Raw genomic sequence first — 21,773 nt, forward strand, 5'->3', positions numbered from 1 at the left:
GTCATATTCATAGCAGATGCTAATATCATCAGCTCAACCACCTGTCTTCCACACATCGTAATTATGCTGATTTACTCTGTGTTTACCCTTATAATAATATGTAATTTGGTATTTTGTTTTAGCCTTGGTGCTGGAAGTTTGGTCCTCCAGGCTGGTTTAGGTGCACTGAGTTAATTAGCATGTTAATGATAACCTTGTCTAGATGGGATTAGCCATGAGTCAGCTGTAAATCGTTATCTAACCATTGTGTGATGTTTTGGGTAAATATTTGGGACAGTGTTCATGTAGTGACTGACATACTTCTCAAGTGTATAAAAAGTCTGTTTCTTGTTAAAGGAGTTAGATGTTTTCAGATACATCAGGGCGGCTAGAATATTTGATAGCTATGTTCAAGACTGTGGGAAGCCGTATACTGAAGGAAGCCCACAAACACGCTGGGGGGGGGGGGGGTCGCAGCTGCGTTACAGTATATTACACACATTTCACACACATTTCACACACATATCACACACATAATACACACATATTACAATCATTATGGGTATTATGCGTTACAGTTGAATGAATGTTGAGAAATTTTCACGTGTAGTGTTATATAGCGTAAATAGACCCGCTTATAATAATCGGTAAGAAAATAACAAGTCTGACATTCCTGAGAGCCGATATACAATTCCAACCGCTCAACACCAGGGACATCTAGTGGTGGATGAATGAAATTACAAATGCATCCTATATCTCTAAAGGGGTAATGATTGCAGCCCAGAATATGCGTACATTGCAGATTATCACCTAGTCTGGTGGAAACTGAATATATAAATCATTTCAATGTCAGCTTACTTTTCTCATGCATGAGGTTTATATCATTGTTTTCACACAAATAGAGCTTTCATTGAGTGTTTTTTGATCACCACTAAGTTTTTAATTTTTTTGCTATATCAATAAAAAAAGACTATAAATTTTAAAAACAAACAATATTTTTTACCTTCTGTTATAAAACATATCCAATAAAATCAAATGGCATCATACATTTAGGCCAAAGTGTATTCTGCTACCCATATGTGCAAAAAAAAAATCCCAATAAGTGTATAATAATTGGTTTGTGTGAAAGTTATGGAGTCTACAAATTATGGGATATATATTTGAAAATTGATCAATCCTGATGTACTGACGGATCTCATTTCTTGAGGACCTAAAATGCCAGGACAGTACACATACCCCCCAAAATTACCCCTTTTTTGGAAAGTAAGCAGTCTGAAGTATTTAGTAAGCGGCATGGCGAGGTTTTTAACTACTAAACTAGAAACTAAAAAAATTGTCAACATTTTTTAACAATTTTCTTTTTTACATACTGTCACCAGTGCAGTACGGTGTCATCATATGAGTGGTTTGGTGATGACAGTGCTGTATGTAAAAAACAAAAAAAAAAAAAAAAAAAAAAAAAATATATATATATATATACACACACATATACATATATATATTTGTTTCTTTTAGTTAATTTTTCTTAACTTTTGAGGTTGTAAGGTTGTATGACTCCTGTCATCAGAGTAGTTTGGTGTCACCATAGGGACACTGTACCACTCCCGGGGTCATTCAGAGATTTTTTTTTACTCTATTATTACTTATAACAGTAATGATCACTGTTATATGCAATTGTTTTAGCTGTCATCACTGGCTTTTATTAATGACAGCTTGTGTTCTGTGATTGGCTACAGCTAATCACATGGTACAGGGGGCTGTGATTGGCCCAGGTACCTTGTGATAGCTGTGGGCAATCACATCCTCAGAATAGTAAGCACAACAGTCATTATTGACTGTTTTGTTGACATTCTAATCATGTGATTGATATGACCAATCACAGCAACCACATGATACCCTGACAGCTCACAGCAGCTGGGTACCAAATCACCATAATCTTCTGTGTCCACCAGTGCGTTTGTGCTGGACGGCGTACCAGTACATCGCTGAGCCTGCAGCTACTGCTCTTCTGCAGTAAATGTAGTGTGTTGGGGCGGCAAGTGGTTAAACTCTCACCAGATAATAAGGCCGCTATGAATCAATGGGTCACAACAAGCATGCTGTAAGTACAGCTATGGCCACCAGATGTCACTCTCCTTCTTCCAAATCACTTTGCTAGATGTCCATCCGTGCCATGAATACCTCCATTGAGCATTATAGGAAAAACTAACAAACTAAACCCATAGTGTGGTAGAATGTACTTCATGTAATCAGATAGGTAATGGAGTGGATTTACTAAAGGGAAATAGACCGTGCACTTCAGAAGGGCATTGATCCAGAGCTTAGTAAATGAGGGAAAACTCTGCTGACTTCCATCATCCAAACATGAGCAAAGCAAACATGCTGTTTTTTTTCCTTTCCTTCCATGTGATGTGAGTATTGTTTGAAAAGTGAAGCGTCATCTCATTTACTAAGCTCTGGCGCAACTGCACTGGCAAAGTGCACAGTCTATTTGCCTTTAGTAAATCCACCCCACTAATTCAAATTTTGCTTACATAAATATTATAGTGCAAAATCTGAAATCACGGGTGAGAAGAGTATAAGTGTGGATGGCTCCCCGTCACTCCAATTCACCACCGTGCAGGAATCAATCTACAAAATGGAGTCTCACCCAAATAGCTGCAATCATTGACTCTCATTAGGTTCATACAAGGCAAATGCAGCCTATCATGGCCTCCAGGCACCCCCCTCCTTCAATCACTCCAACACGTAGTATAGAGAAGACAAAGCTCATAGTGGAGTAAAATGATAAAAACACTTTTTCCTCTGACAGACGCAGCCCTTCCATATGTTCTTCACTATTGGGTAATGGCGCCCTCTGCAGGAGTAGGCTAGGCAGTGAAAACTGATAAAGAAAAAAGCTTAAACAAGACACACCTTTAGGGGCTGTCCCTCTCGACTTTACCCTCAGACACACAGAGCTGCTATTCAGTTTCTTGCTGCCTAGTTTAGGAGTAGGTTTCCCTGCTGGGACTCCTGTCTCAGTTTTTATTTTTTTATTTTTTCTTTGAAAAATGCTTATTTTATTTACCTCCTGGAAAACTACAAGTGACAGCCTGGCTGGGCTTCACACTGGATAAAATAGATCCTTATGGTACCCCAGCCTGGCCCAGCCTGCGCAGGTTGTGGTCCGCCCAGGCCTCGCCACGACGGTGCCCCGATGGATGGGGACGAGCCTGCGGAGATGTTTTCTTCATCTGGACGCATCATCTCTGGAACGCCCTGTGTTGCAGCGTTCCCTCTTGGCTAACGGCACCCCCACTCAGGGTGGGAGGTGACCCGTATGGGAGCGGAGCCCAAGGTCCATGGTATGGTGAGTGATGCTACCCCCTGGGTCCCTGGGACAGTCATCTGGGGGGGTGATGTGGGCCCACTCCATGGGGATGTCAGAGCTGCGTCTCTGTGGTGTCCCCCCTGGCCGGTCTGGACGGTCCCTGCCTCCCTGCTCCTTCTGGGGGTGCTCTAGCGGCACCAGCTGCGTGGGGGGGGGGGGCTGTGGGGCTATTACCTTGTCCTGGGGGGGCATCCCTGTGGATTCCCGCGTGGCCAGGGTCCTGTGTTCCTGACTGTAGGCGCCGTTTTTTCGGCCGCCATCTTGGGTGAGGGCATGCCTGGCTGACTCAAAGTAAGGGCAGCAGCCATTTTTGCTAACATGTGCTTTGTCGCCGTTAGAAATAAAGGAGGGTTGGGACTTTGTATGAGAGACACGACAAGGCTGGTAGGATGAAAATAACACATTTATTGGTACATACATACTGTATATGCAAACATGACAAGTAAATATATAAAAACCAAGATAGTAGAAAGGCTGGTAAGTGGTCCCCAGTCCAGGTTCATAATAACCATCATGGCAAAATATCAAAAGTAGAAGGTAGTTGACTATAATCATAACATCAGCGCTTTTCGTGGATTAGAATTGCCACTTCATCATGAGTAGATGTATGAAATGTGTTTATAAAAAAATATATATATGAGTATGAAAAAATAGCAACAATGAGGGTTAGAAGAAACTGGGAGGGGGGAGGGGGAAAGGGCCCCCACATTCCCTGAACTTACATTGCGAATCAGGCAATAACCGGCTGTCAGGAAGGTCCTGCCAGAAGACAAGTTGGCAACCACAGGCAAGGTCCTGTCCCTCAAATTTCCCTCAAAGCGCCAGCATGTGAATTTTAAGTCGCTGCGCACCTGATGACAGTTTAGGCATCAAAAGGGCTATTTAAGCTGGATTTGCTCCCAGGATCAGTGCTGTCTCGTCTACAGCGTTACGTGCCAGTCCTGCTTCCTGTTACCTGTGTTGTTCCTGAAATCTTGACCCGGCTTGCCTCTGACTACTCCAGTTCTCTGCCTGCACCAACCCCAGCCTGTTCTTTGACCATTCTCCAGTCTCTCCGCTTACCTTTCAGTATTCCCAGAGGCTTCCTAGTTGCTGCATTGGTCCAACTACTCCCAGGACACTTGCCTCCTTCTGGAACTCTACGCTACCAGCAGTCCTGAAGCCTGCACTTCCACCGGCACTCGTGCGACTCTGCACTCTGCGCCTCCTGTTTACTCTATCAGGGGCTCTGAGTCAGAGGTGTAAGAGAGGCCTTCCTCCGCACATTCAGGCTCTACCTGCCAGGTACGTGACACCGGCACTGAAGGTAAATGCATGACCCTGGATTCCTTCATACGTTCTCTGTATTTTATATTACATTTTAACCTGGCACGCAATGGCTTGTTTGGTCCGTCTGATTGCCTGTTGTCGCTTTCGGGAGCTGTGATGCGCGGCGGGTACCCTCCCTTTCTCCCTCTACCCTTCCGGGCATGGGGGATTGGGTGGGCGGTCCGCCGCTCATCGGCATCACGCCCTGCGCTGGTGTGTGACGTCACTTTTGGCGCCAACGACTGTTCCTCCACCTTCAGTGCATATTAGGTGGCCCGTGGGATGGTTCTGCTATGACGTTTACCGTTCCCGCAGCAGCCCCATTCATGTTCACTGACGTGACACTGGGTTCACAGTTTCTGGCGGCCCATGGCGATCCCTATGCACACTTGTTTTGGAGATTGGGATCATCTATTGTGGTAATTTTCCTTTCACTCTCTTACTCTGGCTCTGCTTTCTTTAGCACTCCTTTCATCATGGCTCACACATTGTCTTGGTGACGTCTTCTATTTAGGTTCTAGCAGTTGTTTCACCATTTCTCTTTTCCTCCTTTTCAGGGTCTTCATTCACTCAGTGACTCATGATCTTTTCATATGCGTGTTTCTACATTTTCAGTGGTTTTGACTCCACAAATTTTTTCCACACCTTTCATTTTTATTTGATTCTCCCACTTTTTCACCCACACTATGCTATCAGTACTGTGCACTTCCATTAAGTAACAAACATACTCATTATACATTTTTTACTCATTTATCATAGATATCCCTCTATGTTGTTACTGACTTCACTCTATCTATCCCAATCCACGCTCCTCCCTGTGTCGGCGCGGTCTGCCCCGTCTGCCTGCCTTGTGCGCCCTCAGCTCCCGGGGAAGACATCCAGGGTCATGCAGTTACCTTCAGTGCCGGTTATTGCCTGATTCGCTATGTAAACTCAGGGAATTTAGGGGGCCATGTCCCCCTCCCCCTCCCAGTTTCTTCTAATCATCATTGTTGCTATTTTTTCATTCTCATATATATTTTTTTTTATAGACACATTTCATACATCTACTCATGATGAAGTAGCAATTCTAGTCCACGAAACGCGTTGAGTCTGCTGATGTTATGATTACAGTCAACTACTTTCTACTTTTGATATTTTGCCATGATGGCTCTTATGAACCTGGACTGGGGAGCACTTACCAGCCTTACCAGCACTTTCCAGCCAGCGGAGAGAACGAAGCAGACCCGGGACGGAGCCCTCTATATACATCTCTGAGTGGGATTTCCTGGCAACACTATTGGAGAATTCTGTGGATTCCAGCCTTGGCTCATCCGGTGATCCAGTCACGTTGGGGGATATTCATGATATTCAGCGTGTATGACCCATTTACTATACAGTAATTTGGGTCCATACCTTCTGCTGAGCGCATTCATTTTCTGTTGGTGTGGGGAGCCTCTGGAATTACTATCACTTCAAAATTTCTTCCTGATTTTTTTTTGGATTTTCCACTCACACCTGGGACTTTTGTATTAATTAATGAAAGTTATTCACTGGACTCACGTTTTTTTCTTTTCTTATTTGATATAATTGTGTTCAACATTATATCTCTTTATTTATTTATATGTGTGGCATTGTTGTGGTGTGAAGTTTAGAGCCCATTTACACTGCCGCGACTTGTCATGCGACTTGTCAGCCTGACAAGTCGCGGTCGGTCGCTGTCCATTGAGTAGTACAGGACCCGTTCTAATAGGAGCGACACAAGTCGCTCCGACTTAGAAAAAGGCTCCTGAACTACTTTGGGGCGACCTCGGAGCGACTTGCATAGACTTCCATTATGTGAAGTCCCTGCAAGTCGCGCCAAAGTCACAGGTCGCCCCCCGAAGTCATGTCGCCTTAGTGTGAACAGGCTCTTAGCACTGCACTGTTTTTGTTTTTATTTTTCCATGCAATCTATGTCGGTTGTAGTGTCAGCTGCTTAGCATCATTTTGTTTGCACTTAATTTTGGTTAGCGCAGTTTGGATACACATATTCACATCCCGCCGTGCGCCTCATTCAAAGTCCCACACCTCCCCCCTCTCTACTTACAAGAGCTTAGTGATTATCCAAGGGAGTATGAAGAGCATAGCAATCCCTTGTAGCAGATTCCCCCAATAAGAGACAGGACTCTTTGAGGGTGAAATAGAACTCAAACTGTTTATTCAAACACATGCACAAAAGGATATACACTGTGGGACAATCCCCTTCCCCCTTAGCAGCCAATCCACATACACATATACATCCCATAATAAGTTTATCTTAAGGCAGACAGGAACAATAAAACAATGGAATACAGGCACTTACCAATAACAAGCCCCACCCCACTAGCAAGGGTCTATGAGACACTCCTGCAATATTCTAGCAATCTGAACAGTCAAATTGTTTATCTTTATATATTTGCTGACAAATATTACTGTCCCATCTAAAGCCATCCAAACCATTCTCTCAGCGTCCCTTAAGTATCTGTCCCTCACTCCCAGTGACGGCGAACACTGTCACACTCCTTATTTATCCTCTGCTATATATACTCCTTATTTATCCCCTGATATATATACTCCTTATTTATCCCCTGCTATATATACTCCTTATTTATTCCCTGCTTTATATACTCCTTATTTATCCCCTGCTATATATACTCCTTATTTATCCTCTGCTATATATACTCCTTATTTATCCCCTGCTATATATACTGCTTATTTATCCTCTGCTATATATACTCCTTATTTATCCTCTGCTATATATACTACTTATTTATCCTCTGCTGGGGAAATCTTCCAATGGGGACACAAGTTCCGGTGACAACCAGGGATTCCCTTGAAGCCATATTAAACCCAAAACCAAAAATGTATTATATTGCAGCTTACCAATCATTAGATGTAATGGCTGAATTCGTTTTCTTTTTTTTTTTAGATTTTTTCTCCTCTGTTTTCACCTGGTGATCTCCAGAGGAATGAGACGAGGAGGCACAAAACAGTTGCATTGTGGAGGGGGAGAGGAGTGTTAGATGGACTAGCAGATTTAGATACACTAACCAACTGAAGCCAAACTCCAGCTCACACTTTATAATAAGTTACAGCAGTTTTGTTCCTTTTGGGATAAAGGTTTTACATAAAGAAATAAAAACTGATCATTGTAAGCACCACTGTCAGTGCTAAAAGGTTTGTCTCATTTCTGTAACTGATACATTCTGCAGGAGAGTTTGTTATTTTGAAAAACATCAGACTTACTGGCTGGATCACCAGGTGAAAAAAGAAGAAAGAAAGCCTAAAAAAAGAAAACAAATGCAGCCATCACATCTAAGGATTGGTAAACTGCAATATAATGAATGTTTGCTTTGGGGTTTAATGCTGCTTTACCTTGCAGGGATTTCCTCTCACTTCCTGTTTTTTGGATATGGGACAGGAAGTGAAGGGGAATCTCCCACAAAAACAAAAAACAGACAGGGGTCATATCCCTCCTTTACTCCATCCAAAATGGAAAAAATAAACATAGTTCTAGTTCAATATTCATCTATTATTGATTGTAAATCAGTAATTCTCCTGTCAGTTGGGAATCCCCGGCTGACAGATACAAAGAATAGGAAACTTTCCCCATTTATAGATATAACACATGCAGTATTTTTGTAGCTTTTTTACGAATTAGTAACTTTTTATATATACAGAATGTGTTCATTTCCCGCCATTTTCCCTGCAGTATTTTACACTTAGTGAATTGAGCCCGGTGTTGCTGTAGAAGATTTCCCCTCACTTCCTGTCTGGTAAAACGTTGTCAGCAGGACAGGAAGTGAGCGTAAATCTATCAAATGTAGTCACAGAGAACTGGAAAACACCTGACCGGGGTTCTAACCCTTCCCAACCACATTCATCACTAAGAGAAAACATTTTACTAATACATCACATTTTATTAAAGTGGTTGTAAAGACATTCCCTGCATTAAGAGAAAATGTCCCAGTGTTGCTGTGTGTGTCAATAGATGCACACAGCCTGACTTGGCAGCAATCCTGCAGGTGGGACCCCCCTAGGTAGCGGCTTGCTGTGGTGGCACACAAAGACCAGGAGAGCACCAGAGGGGGACCCCAGAAGAGGAGGATCGGGGGGCTCTATGCAATACCATTACACAGAGCAGGTGAGTGTAACATGATTATTAATATAATAAAATAGACTTTACAACCACTTTAATTAGATAGATAGATAGATAGATAGATAGATAGATAGATAGATAGATAGATAGATAGATAGATAGATAGATAGATAGATAGATAGATAGATAGATCAGTGGGAGAAATCTTACATTTATTTATAGTAGAATAACCTGCAGGACACTGACTTAAGCCCCTCCCACTGCATTATCCTATTGGCTGAATATTCCACCAATTCTATCCCTCCTCCCTGTGATGTCACCAGTTTTATATCTCCCGATTCCCCCCACAGATCTTCATAGAACCTCTCTCTAAATATATCCCAGCATGGAGGGGCTCAGTGAAGGTGGTGGTGAAGGTGTGGAGGGGTCGGATCGGGTCACACAGATCATAAAAAGTGATCCGCCCGGCCTCATAATCCAGATATATCCCGACTCTGTAACTGGAGATATTGGTGGTTAAGAGGATCAGTTTACTGTTATGTCTCACCGAATACTGATAACTATACCTGTACAATCCCCAAGACTTGTTATTATTTCCAATCCATGACTGCACTCCTCCCCTGTCTATACTGGGGTAACACATCCCGACTCCCCACCCATTTGATCCCCCGACATCCACTTCCCAGTAATGTCTCCCTGAGGAGAAACCCCGACTGCTCAACACTTGAGCATACTTAAATCTCTCTGGTGTTTCTGGACGATTCTGGTTTCTATCTGACCAGGATACAGTTTTCCTGTCATCTGATATATGTAGAATATTATTAGCTGTGTTTACATCCAGTAATATGTCTGCAGCTTCCTGTATATAGGAGTATACATTTACCTCTGTTATATCAGATACTGTGTGTAATGTGTGTGATATCCCAGCCACATCCAGACCCCCTCCATCATGGAGGAGCTTCTCATGTCTCTCTCTGTCCTCATTATCTCCATCCTCAGTATCACACAAGTCACCTGTGTCTGATTCCTGTAAGACAGTCAGTGGATCCGTCATGTTACACAGCTCCTCAATGTGACGCATCTTCCTGGACAGCTCCTCCTTCTTTATTTCCAGATCCCGGATGGAGATGGAGATCCGCTCTGCCCGCCCGGAGATCTCCCTCAGGACTCTCTTCTCCAGGTCTTCCAGACGTCTCCTGAGATCTCTAAACAGGGCAGTGACTCTCTCGATGTCACCAGCTGCTTTTTCTTCTACTTTCCTCCTGTGTTCCTGCAGACTCTGGACTCTTTCCTCCGTCTCCTCTTTCTTTGTCATAAGTTTCTGCAGAACGTTCCTCAGTTTTTTCTTCTTCCCAGAAGCCTCATCCAGTGACTCCACCTGGTGTCCTCGATGTTCTCCAGCCAAACTGCAGGACTCACAGATACAGGTATCATCCTCAGTGCAGTAATACTTCAAAACTTCCTTATGGACGGAGCATTTCCTGCTCTCCATGGACAAGGTGGGGTCAGTTAAGATGTGTTCTGGGGACTTTTTGTGGACTCTTAGGTGTTTATCACACAGAGAAACCTCACAGAGCAGACAGGATCTAACAGCAGGTACAGGATAGTCCACACAGTAAGTACAGAAGCCCCCGGACTCCTGATCAGGCTGAGCAGACAGGAAATTCCCCACTATGTTACGCAGTGTTATGTTCCTGTGCAGTGCAGGCCGATCCGGAAACTTCTCTCTGCATTCAGGACAGAAATATCCTCCAGACCCCTCCTGTGTATCCAGCACACGATCAATACAGACCCGGCAGAAGTTGTGTCCGCATCTCAGCATTACAGGATCTGTATAAATGTTCAGACAGACGGAACATTCCAGCTCAGCTCTCAGATCAGCAGACGCCATCGCTGACAGTAGAAAAGTGAAATGAAACTAAAGGTCCCTGACTCCGGAAAAGAATACAGTTTGAAGAGGTCACCTCCTCCTACACAGGAAGAGGCTGGGCTGATTCAGTATTATTAGACACAGAGATCAGAGTTCATAAGAGGGAGGTAGTAGAGATAATCACATCTCTCAGCTTTAGGCTTGGTTCACACGGATGCAACAATCACTCTGACTTTGAAGCACATGTCACATCAGAAGTCAGACCCCATTCTGTGCAAGGGAACCATTCTAATCAGTGCGACTTGAGTCGCTCTGACTTAGAAAAAGGTTCCTGCACTACTTTTGGTCAAACTTTGTTACAACTTGCATTGATTTCTGTTGCAGAAGTCGCATGCAAGTTGTGCCAACGTCTCACTGGGGTCCGACTTCAAAGTCGTGCGACTTTTTGAAGTAGGGTGCAGTGTGAACCTGGCCTTAGAAGAAAGATAAAGAGAGAAAGATAAGTGTGGAGGAGAAACATGGCTCCTTAAAGCGGAGTTCCACCCTAAAATTAAACTTACCTCCATCTTCATGCCCGGGGTCACCTGAAAAACAAATGGATAATTGCAATTATTTTATTTTTTTTACTTACCTGGTTTAGAAGAAAATATACTCACCTTACTTCCTCCCCTCAGCGGCCGTGGCGATTCGTCACTTCCTGGCTTGCAATGACTCCTGGGAGCTGAACGTCATCGCTCCCAGGAATAAATGCACCTGCACCGGCCCCGACGTCAGTTCCGGTGCAGGCACCGTCATACCTTGCTAAACAGCTTCTGGGCATGCCCAGAAGCTGTGCAGGGATGACGCTGCAGCACCGGAAGTGACGGCGGGGCCGGTGCAGTGCATCGTGGGACCGAAGAAGACGGAAGAGGACACATAAGAGGATCGCGCTGGCTTCAAGCTGCCCACACCTGAGATGGCAGCGCTGGATAATACTTTTTCAAGGTAAGTATTTCTTCTAAAAGCTAAGTGCAACCCGGGACAGATCAGAGGCTATCCATTGTGGAATGCACTAGCCCTGACTGTCCCAGGGGTATTTTTATTTAAAAAAGCTTTTCCAAGGGGGAACTCCGCTTTAAGTGAGCTGCGCTGAAAGGTGGACGTGGTTGCATCATGCTGATCACAGCACACATATGCTGCAGCCTTTGTACCCCCAAAAAAATATATATTATTATTATTATTGTCCCAAAACCTGGACATGCAGAGAATTATGATGGTATTTTTTTTAGATACAATTTAAAGGGCTGGTATCCAAAAGTGAGGTTTGTAGAAGTCACATAAAGGTTTTTCTTTTTCTATTCACAGTATATTCAGGGTAATTCATAAAGAGTGTCTTCTATACTCTTTAGAATTCTGACATGTCTGCATGCCACAGATACTGGTGTAGGGACAGATTTGTGTACTCCTTATTCCTTGCAGCTGAGCTCCCTCCGTGTCATTGTGGCTGTCACATCAATAGTGCAGTTAGTGTGGAGTTATGCAATGCAAATAAACAATTGTGCAATTTGCAGTTGTCTTGAAGACCTGAAAGGCAAAAGAAAACAGACAACAACAATAACTGCATAAGACATGAAGAAGTGTCAAAGTCCAAGGCACATTCTTCTTCTGACAGAAACTGGATCCAACAAATCCAGGAGGGAAGTTCAGTCTCCAAAAGGCAAGACTAGAACAAGTACTGTAATGGGTCTGAGGAAAGTCTTTACATTTCCTTGTCTGGCAATCTTTACCTCTACCTTGCGTACCATACCATCATTGCTAGGCATGGTCTTTACAATCAGCCCCATGGGCCATTCCATTCTTTCCGCTTGCTGGTCTGTAAGCAGAACAAGATCTCCAACTTGCAGTTTAGGGTTCAGACGTTGCCATTTTCTGTGTCCTTGAAGAAGAGAAAGATACTCCATCTTCTAACGATTCCATAAACGGTTTGCAAGGTGTTATACTCTCTTCCATTGCTCACGGTATAAGTTCCTCGCATAAAAGTCTCCAGGTGGAACAGAAACAGATCCAAGCTTCTGGTTAAGAGAGTAGCTGGAATAAGGATGGTTGGGAACTCTGGATCTTTGTCAGGATCTAGAAGACTGAAGACCTCAGCTGTAGTTTCTTCGGTATGAGCCAGCAGGAACTGTTAACCAAGAGGAATTTGCAAAGACACTTGCAGACATTGATCTGGTGGCATGATCCGCAGGATTAAACTCTGATGGAACATTGAAAGATTGTATTAACGTGCCTTATTATATTTCATAATATATTTCAGCTCATGCCCACTTTCCAATGGAATGTGGTCCCTTGCAATTACATATTAACAAGCCAGACTAACACTCATTCATACACCCTGGACATCAGACAGCTGTATTTTGCATATAGATGACAAGACGTTGACATGTTAAACACCTTTCCATTCATTCATTTGGACACTCGACAGTTGGATATTTTGCATATAGACGGCAAGACATTGACATGTTAAACACCTTTCCATTCATCCATTTGGACACTTGACAAGTTGAGGCTTCACATAGAGATTACTGACACCACCCATAAACAATTGACAATTGCTTACATTAACACATCAGGCAAGCTGAGTAGAGACGGAACGGCCCTTGTCCACAAACACAATCTCAGACACACGACACACCACACTTACAGAGATGTATAGGGAAAACAAAAGCCTTTCATGTATTGTTTCTGTGAGATATGTTCTATTGTTAAATTGACTCATGAATTGTAACCAGTTTAAAGCCGTTTTTGCCGCTCAAAACTTCCCTTAAATATGAGCGAAACTTGCAATAAAATCAGATGTTTCTATGCTAAGCTTGAGTGCTATGTGTCGTTATGTCTCCTGGCCAGAGGAGAGAGAATTCACTATCTAGGGGGAGTGAGGACTGAAGGGCTGTATATAATCTTGTAATTGCCTCCTGACGAGATTGAGCTAACAGTTTGGTGTCAGAAAAGTGGGATCTGCCATAACACAGTATTGGGTGAGTAATTTTATTTTTTATTTATTGCCACCCTATACTGTCAGAGCAGAATAACGGTACCCAGTTAACCGCTATTTTTAGCACCTCCCAGGAATCTGATATTCCCAAAGATAAGATGGGGTCTGATACTCCAGGGTCTGAAGCCCCAAAGATAAGATGGGGTCTGATACCCCAGGGTCTGAAACCCGATTACAAAGCAGTACTGTGTGTGATAGCGAATTCTCCCTCTAAACTTTGTATATTTGTATAGACATTTAAGTGTATTTTTAGTCGTTATATAAGATTGCATGCCATTGTATTGATGTATGTGGAGATTGTATGTGATATTAAGCTGAGCTTGAAGGTATAAACTTGCCCACCCAGGATAGTTAACAGAAAACCATAAATTGGGTGTATATAAATCTGATTATAAAGACGCAGGAAACCACATAAGTTGGAAAACTAGGTTTTCCAATAAAGTCTAAATACTGACCTCACCATCCATATGTATATATATATATATATATATATATATATATATATAAACCTTCAAACTCAGCTGATCTCACTTTGTGTTCTGAGCTTAAGATAATGGGAAATTCTCAAGGCAGTGGCGTAGCGTGGGTTGTCAGCACCCGGGGCAAGGCAAGTAATTTGCGCCCCCTACACAAACCTACTAGACCACTACACAGACCTACCCCCCCATACACTGACACCTAGACTGACCCCCCTTCACTTACCCCCACTACACTGACACATACACTGACCCCCCATACACTGACCCCTACACTGACTCCCCCTTACATTTCTACACACTGACGCCCCCATACACTAACACCCCCTACACTGACACCTATACAGACCCCCCTACACTGACCCCCCCATACACTGACCCCTACACTAACACCTATACTGACACCCCCTACACTGACCCCCCCCCATACACTGACAGCTACACTGACACCTATACTGACCCCCTTACATTCCCACATACACTGACCCCCCATACACTGACTTCCCCCTACATTTCCACATACACTGACCCCCTACACTAATAGCTATACTGACCCCTACACTAATAGCTATACTGACCCCCCTACACTGACCCCTACACTAATAACTATACTGACCCCCCTACCCTGACCTCCCCCATACACTGACACCTATACTGACCCCCCTACACTGACCGCCACATACACTGACACCTATACTGACCCCCCTACATTTCCACATACACTGACCCCCCCTACACTGATCCCCCCCATACACTGACACCTACACTGACACCTATGCTGACCCCCCTACACTGACACACCCTCCTCTACACTGACCCCCCCCCATACACTGACACCTACACTGACCCCCCCCCGTACACTGACAGCTACACTGACACCTATACTGACCCCCTTACATTCCCACATACACTGACCCCCCCATACACTGACCCCTACACTGACTCCCCCCTACATTTCCACATACACTGACCCCCACTACACTGACCCCTACACTAATAGCTATACTGACCCGCCCCATACACTGACACCTATACTGACCTCCCCCATACACTGACACCTATACTGACCCCCCTACACTGACCGCCACATACACTGACACCTATACTGACCCCCCTACATTTCCACATACACTGACCCCCCTACATTTCCACATACACTGATCCCCCCTACACTGATCCCCCCCATATACTGACACCTACACTGACACCTATGCTGACCCCCCTACACTGACACACCCTCCTCTACACTGACCCCCCCATACACTGACACCTACACTGACCCCCCCATACACTGACACCTACACTGACCCCCCCGTACACTGACAGCTACACTGACACATATACCGACCCCCTTACATTCCCACATACACTGACCCCCCCATACACTGACCCCTACACTGACTCCCCCCTACATTTCCACATACACTGACCCCCACTACACTGACCCCTACACTAATAGCTATACTGACCCCCCCATACACTGACACCTATACTGACCCACCTATACTGACCCCCCTACACTGACCCCCACATACACTGACACCTATACTGACCCCCCTACATTTCCACATACACTGACCCCCCCTACACTGACACCTACACTGACCCCTATGCTGACCCCCCTACACTGACACACCCTCCTCTACACTGACCCCCCATACACTGACACCTACACTGACACCCCCTTCACTGACCCCCCCCTCCCTCCCTCCCATGTCCACTTCCCCTACACTGACACCTATGCTGACCCCCCTACACTGACCCCCCCACTTCCCTGGGCCCTGGGGGCAGGCAAGACATCACTTACCTTGTTCTGTGCCAAATTGCCAATACACTGGCGACTCGAGGAGGGGAGAGACAGCATGTCGGTGGCCGGCCGGACAGCAGGGAGAGACTCCGGAAGAGGCGCTGCACATGCACCGAGCCACAGACTGGCATCTTCATCCACGAACCAGCCCCGCCCCCTGGCCGCATGACACCTTCAGCGGTCCGCCGCTGTACTGCCAATCACCGCTCGTCTTGCACAAAGCGGCGGTCACTGAGCCAAGAGGTGGAATGCGGGCAAACAACTTCAGAATAAAGGGACACTTTGATCCCGCCGATTGCGGGCGTGGGATGCGCCCCCCTAAATGTTGCGCCCGGTGCCAGTGGCCCCCCCTGCACCCCCCACGCTACGCCACTGTCTCAAGGTAAGGAGAATCCAGAGAAAATAATGAAATTTACGTTTAGGAAAATTGTATGAAAATTGTATTGTGTATGGGCAACCTTAGATCCATGAATCGTTATGTTGTGTTCGTTTTAACACTGTTCCTAAAAGTGCTGTATCAGCAAAGCATTTCATAACACTGAATGAATATTGGTTGCATAATGATTTGTTATGTGTTTATTATGTTTTAAAGTGATGTGATTTTGCCACGAGTACAACAAAAAAAGTAACAAATCCGTGCTATGCTGGTCATGGCAGCTTTTAGAAGCAAGAAAATATATTTGGTGTGTAAAGTGTGACCTTAAGGACTAAAAGTGTATTTCTATCCTTACAATCATGAGCAATTTTTAACCTTGTCATTGAGGTTTTGTGTCACCGACTTTTATTTCTTTATCACTGACTTAAAAAAAAAAAAATGTTGGTGCCTTTTTTTGCACACAACCCCCCCCCCCCCCTTCTCCTGTCTGTGACACAGGTAATTGCAAAAGGGAGTGTAAACAGTTGTATTGTCATATAAATTGACTGAGCTGGGTGAACTTGAAGAGGGAAGTACTAAAGAATCTGTTAATCGTATATGCAAATGTATATTAACTATCAGTTTTGCTTTTGTAGAGAAAAACAGTTTTTGAATGTTCCAAATGGGTGAAAAATGGTGACGTATAAGTTCTTGTATCCAAATGGGAAATTACTAATGTTTATTTTTGAGCTGCTCATTTTTTAACCATGGTGAACAATCATAATTTTTTCTTTAAATTTATGGTATACCATCACAAAAAAATATAGAAATCCACGTGGTAATAATTAATTTGACGTCAACAATTTTTGGTATTAGAGAAGTGCACTGTTAGGAAGGAAAATGTTTGACATGCTTACTGTATGCTAAATTCCTCTAACCGTTGGTTTATTTTTAGGAGGAAAAGTAAAATGTTTTGTTACTAAACCCTTCTTGATGCTTATTTCTCAGATAAATTTAATTTTAGGCTTTCAGAACGAAGGATCACAGCCTTCAACGACAACTCAACCTTATGGGAGTATTGTTTACAAATTGTTTTTTCCTGATTGATTAGACTGTTTTTATGGGTGTTAGAAAGTTCTTATTTATTGGGTGTCAGATATTTGATGTGTTCTAATTCGACATATATGAGCTCTGGCATGAATGAGGTGCTATGCCTTAGATAATTAAGCATCTCTGGTCTTATAAAGTTTTCTTTTATGAGATTGTGAAAAAAACAAAATAGGATGGAATTGGATAACTTGTTGATAGTGTGCTAAGAATTATAATGAATTTATGCCAGCGTTACTACAAGGTAACCTCCTGTGGTAAATTCAATTAGTTGCATGGCCAGCTAATCCAACTCTTTTCATACTAAGGTGACTCATTGCCCCATTCTTTGCATATAAATGGTCCTTGAAGTCAGATCCTGTGTCTCCAAGGCTATTTGGTTTCAATTTCCTGTTTGGTGTCACTGAGCAATTGTGCAAACCCTTATAAATTTATGTTTGCATGAGTACTTACTTCTAGCTGTTTTGTGTGTCTCTATGTGTCCATGTACACAAGACAGCTTCAATTTTACTCCCTGCTGTTCAGTGATCACAGCATCTTAGCCATGCAGGGGATTCTCAGTTCTAGGTAGCTGCCTGCTTGGGTGAGTCAGAGGACTGCAAGCTAACCCATCTCCACCTTTGGAGAATACAAGGCAGTTCAACCCCTCCAAGGGCCTTCACCATTGTTGCATGTGTGGACATGCTGTGTTCTCCCAAAATAGTGCCATTAGGTATCCTTCCTGTCTTAAAAAATTACCTGCCTTCCTGTAGGCCCTAAACCCCAGTGCCGCAATATACTCCGGCCATTCTTGTAAAACTTGTATTCTGGTCTCTGTACTTACCTGCTATTCTTGCTGAAGTCAGAATGACTCCAGACCCAAGTACCAAGCTATCTCCCTTTGAAATTTTGATGGGGAAACCCTTCCCAACCTCATGAATCCATAAATTCTCATATCTAGAGATTTTGCAAGAGGAATATGTGGCAGAATTAATTGAAAAAATTAAACAGTGATTATGGTGATATTTCGCTCTCGTTTCGTTTGCCAATAGGTGCACCAACCCACCCATTCAAGCCTGGAGACAGACGGAAGCCCCACCCCTGGACCCCACGACTGCGGACCAGAGATTGTGACGAGCACCAGACGAATTCCAGTTGGATCCAGACAGACGGAAGCCCCACCCCTGGACCCCACGACTGCGGACCGGAGATTGTGACGAGCACCAGATGAATTCCAGTTGGATCGAGACAGACGCAAGCTTAGCACTAGTAGCCACTGTCTGGTTACTTGCAACATGTGCTCACCACCCGGAGAACCTCTCCTCATTTTGCCCTTCCTCACCCCAGGAAAGGAGAGAGACACGAGACATTAATGTCTCCACTTTACAGTTGAAGTCAAGCCTATTGGACACAAAGGACATTAGGCTTTAGGAGATGTTGAAAATTCACATGCTATAGTCAACCGGTGTTATGTGCTGCCATGGTCTATTAGTAGTGACTTTATTGCCATAATATGGAGTTTGGATTTTTCAGGCCATAGATTCTTGCAAGCTATGACCCTCCCCTTTGAACATGTCTGTTTTTGATTTGATAGAATTCTAAGAAGTTATATCCCTATGTGCACACAACCAAGTCACCAGCCTACATACACTTTAGAATATAATGTCACCTGTTTTGTGCAAGTCAGTTACCAATAATATGACATGCACTCATACAATAACACAACCCAGGTATGTCAAGAATGTCCAGCTCATTCATAATTGGACATATATCCCAGGAGGGCACATAGTGCTATTCACAGACTCTAGGTGATCCCACCCTTATGAATAAGGTTGGGATCAAAGGTTGGGTTGAAAGATTGTATTAACGTGCCTTATTATATTTCATAATATATTTCAGCTCATGCCCACTTTCCAATGGAATGTGGTCCCTTGCAATTACATATTATCGAGCCAGACTAACACTCATTCATACACCCTGGACATCAGACAGCTGTATTTTGCATATAGATGACAAGACGTTGACATGTTAAACACCTTTCCATTCATTCATTTGGACACTTGACAGTTGGATATTTTGCATATAGACGGCAAGACGTTGACATGTTAAACACCTTTCCATTCATCCATTTGGACACTTGACAAGTTGAGGCTTCACATAGAGATTACTGACACCACCCATAAACAATTGACAATTGCTTACATTAACACATCAGACAAGCTGAGTAGAGACGGAACGGCCCTTGTCCACAAACACAATCTCAGACACACGACACCCCACACTTACAGAGATGTATAGGGAAAACAAAAGCCTTTCATGTATTGTTTCTGTGAGATATGTTCTATTGTTAAATTGACTCATGAATTGTAACCAGTTTAAAGCAGTTTTTGCCGCTCAAAACTTCCCTTAAATATGAGCGAAACTTGCAATAAAATCAGATGTTTCTACGCTAAGCTTGAGTGCTATGTGTCGTTAGGTCTCCTGGCCAGAGGAGAGAGAATTCACTATCTAGGGGGAGTGAGGACTGAAGGGCTGTATATCATCTTGTAATTGCCTCCTGACAAGATTGAGCTAACAAACATGAAACCATTGTTCAGGCCTTGAGGATTTTCTGATTCTTTCTACACAGTTACTGACATAGAAGCTTTTTGTCCGATTGTATATATAGCCTAAAACAACCTTTCCTGTCTGTGTAGAATTTGATGTCATCTATCTGAATGTCTAGCTCACGCAGTATAAAATCTGCAACTTCTACAACTAGCACAGTCCCGCAAAGTTCAAGCCTGGGAATTGTGTGTTCAGGCTTAGGTGCTAACTTGGCTTTGCCAAACAGAAGCCCTACATGGGTTTGTTTGTGAGAGTCTCTTACCTTGAGGTAGGCTACAGCTGCTATGGCCTCAGTGGATGCATCTGAGAAGATGTGAATCTCTTTTCTCTGACTTGCAGCAAGGGAAGTTGAAGTGTAGCAGCGTGGTATGTCAATTCCATCTAGGGCATGTAGAGATTGTTTCCAGGACTCAAACTTTGAATATTTGTCCTTTGGTAGTGGAGCATCCCAATCTTGAATGGTCTCTTATAGCTGTCTTAATAGAGATTTACCTTGTATGGTGATGGGAGCCACAAATCCCAGTGGATAGTATAGGCTGTTCACCACTGACAGAACACCACGTTTTGTGAATGGCTTGTTTGCAGCGCTGACTTGAAAGCCGAAAGTGTCTTTTATGAAGTTCTACCGTAAGCCCAGACTTCTCTGAACAGAAACATAGAAACATAGAAACATAGAATGTGTCGGCAGATAAGAACCATTTGGCCCATCTAGTCTGCCCAATATATCTGAATCCTATGAATAGTCCCTGGCCCTATCTTATATGAAGGATAGCCTTATGCCTATCCCATGCATGCTTAAACTCCTTCACTGTATTTGCAGCTACCACTTCTGCAGGAAGGTTATTCCATGCATCCACTACTCTCTCAGTAAAGTAATACTTCCTCATATTACTTTTAAACCTTTGCCCCTCTAGTTTAAAACAGTGTCCTCTTGTGGTAGTTTTTCTTCTTTTAAATATGCTCTCCTCCTTTACCGAGTTGATTCCCTTTATGTATTTAAAAGTTTCTATCATATCCCCTCTGTCTCTTCTTTCTTCCAAGCTATACACGTTAAGGTCCTTTAACCTTTCCTGGTAAGTTTTTTCCTGCAATCCATGTACTAGTTTAGTAGCTCTTCTCTGAACTCTCTCTAGAGTATCTATATCCTTCTGGAGATATGGCCTCCAGTACTGCGCACAATACTCCAAGTGAGGTCTCACCAGTGTTCTGTACAGCGGCATAAGCACTTCTCTCTTTCTACTGCTTATACCTCTCCCTATACATCCAAGCATTCTGCTGGCATTTCGTGCTGCTCTATTACATTGTCCTCCCACCTTTAAGTCTTCTGAAATAATTACTCCTAAATCCCTTTCCTCAGATACTGAGGTCAGGACTGTGTCAAATATTCTATATTCTGCCCTTGGGTTTTTATGCCCCAGGTGCATTATCTTGCACTTATCCACATTAAATTTCAGTTGCCAGAGTTCTGACCATTCTTCTAGTTTTCCTAAATCCTTTTCCATTTGGCATTTCCCTCCAGGAACATCAACCCTGTTACATATCTTTGTGTCATCAGCAAAAAGACAAACCTTACCATCGAGGCCTTTTGCAATATCACTTATGAAGATATTAAACAAAATTGGTCCCAGTACAGATCCCTGAGGTACCCCACTGGTAACATGACCTTGTTCTGAATGTTCTCCATTGACTACAACCCTCTGTTGTCTGTCACTCAGCCACTGCCTAATCCACTCAACAATATGGGAGTCCATGCTCAATGACTGCAGTTTATTGATAAGTCTT

At 43.6% G+C, this 21,773-nt stretch overlaps 1 protein-coding gene across 1 annotated transcript in view; it reads right to left on the minus strand.

The window, feature by feature from the left end:
* LOC309553042 (uncharacterized protein) overlaps positions 1-10,650 on the minus strand; it is a gene marked incomplete at both ends in the record, with an annotated part of 54,087 nt that extends 43,437 nt beyond the window's left edge. Inside the window, 1 exon segment of the mRNA XM_082253941.1 lies at positions 9,354-10,650. Within this exon segment, the coding sequence (XP_082110067.1) occupies positions 9,354-10,650 (1,297 nt within the window).
* Between the last annotated feature and the right edge of the window lie 11,123 nt (positions 10,651-21,773).

Source organism: Pelophylax lessonae (assembly GCF_965119305.1).
Source record: "Pelophylax lessonae genome assembly, chromosome: 4".
In the NCBI taxonomy this organism is placed as follows: domain Eukaryota; kingdom Metazoa; phylum Chordata; class Amphibia; order Anura; family Ranidae; genus Pelophylax; species Pelophylax lessonae.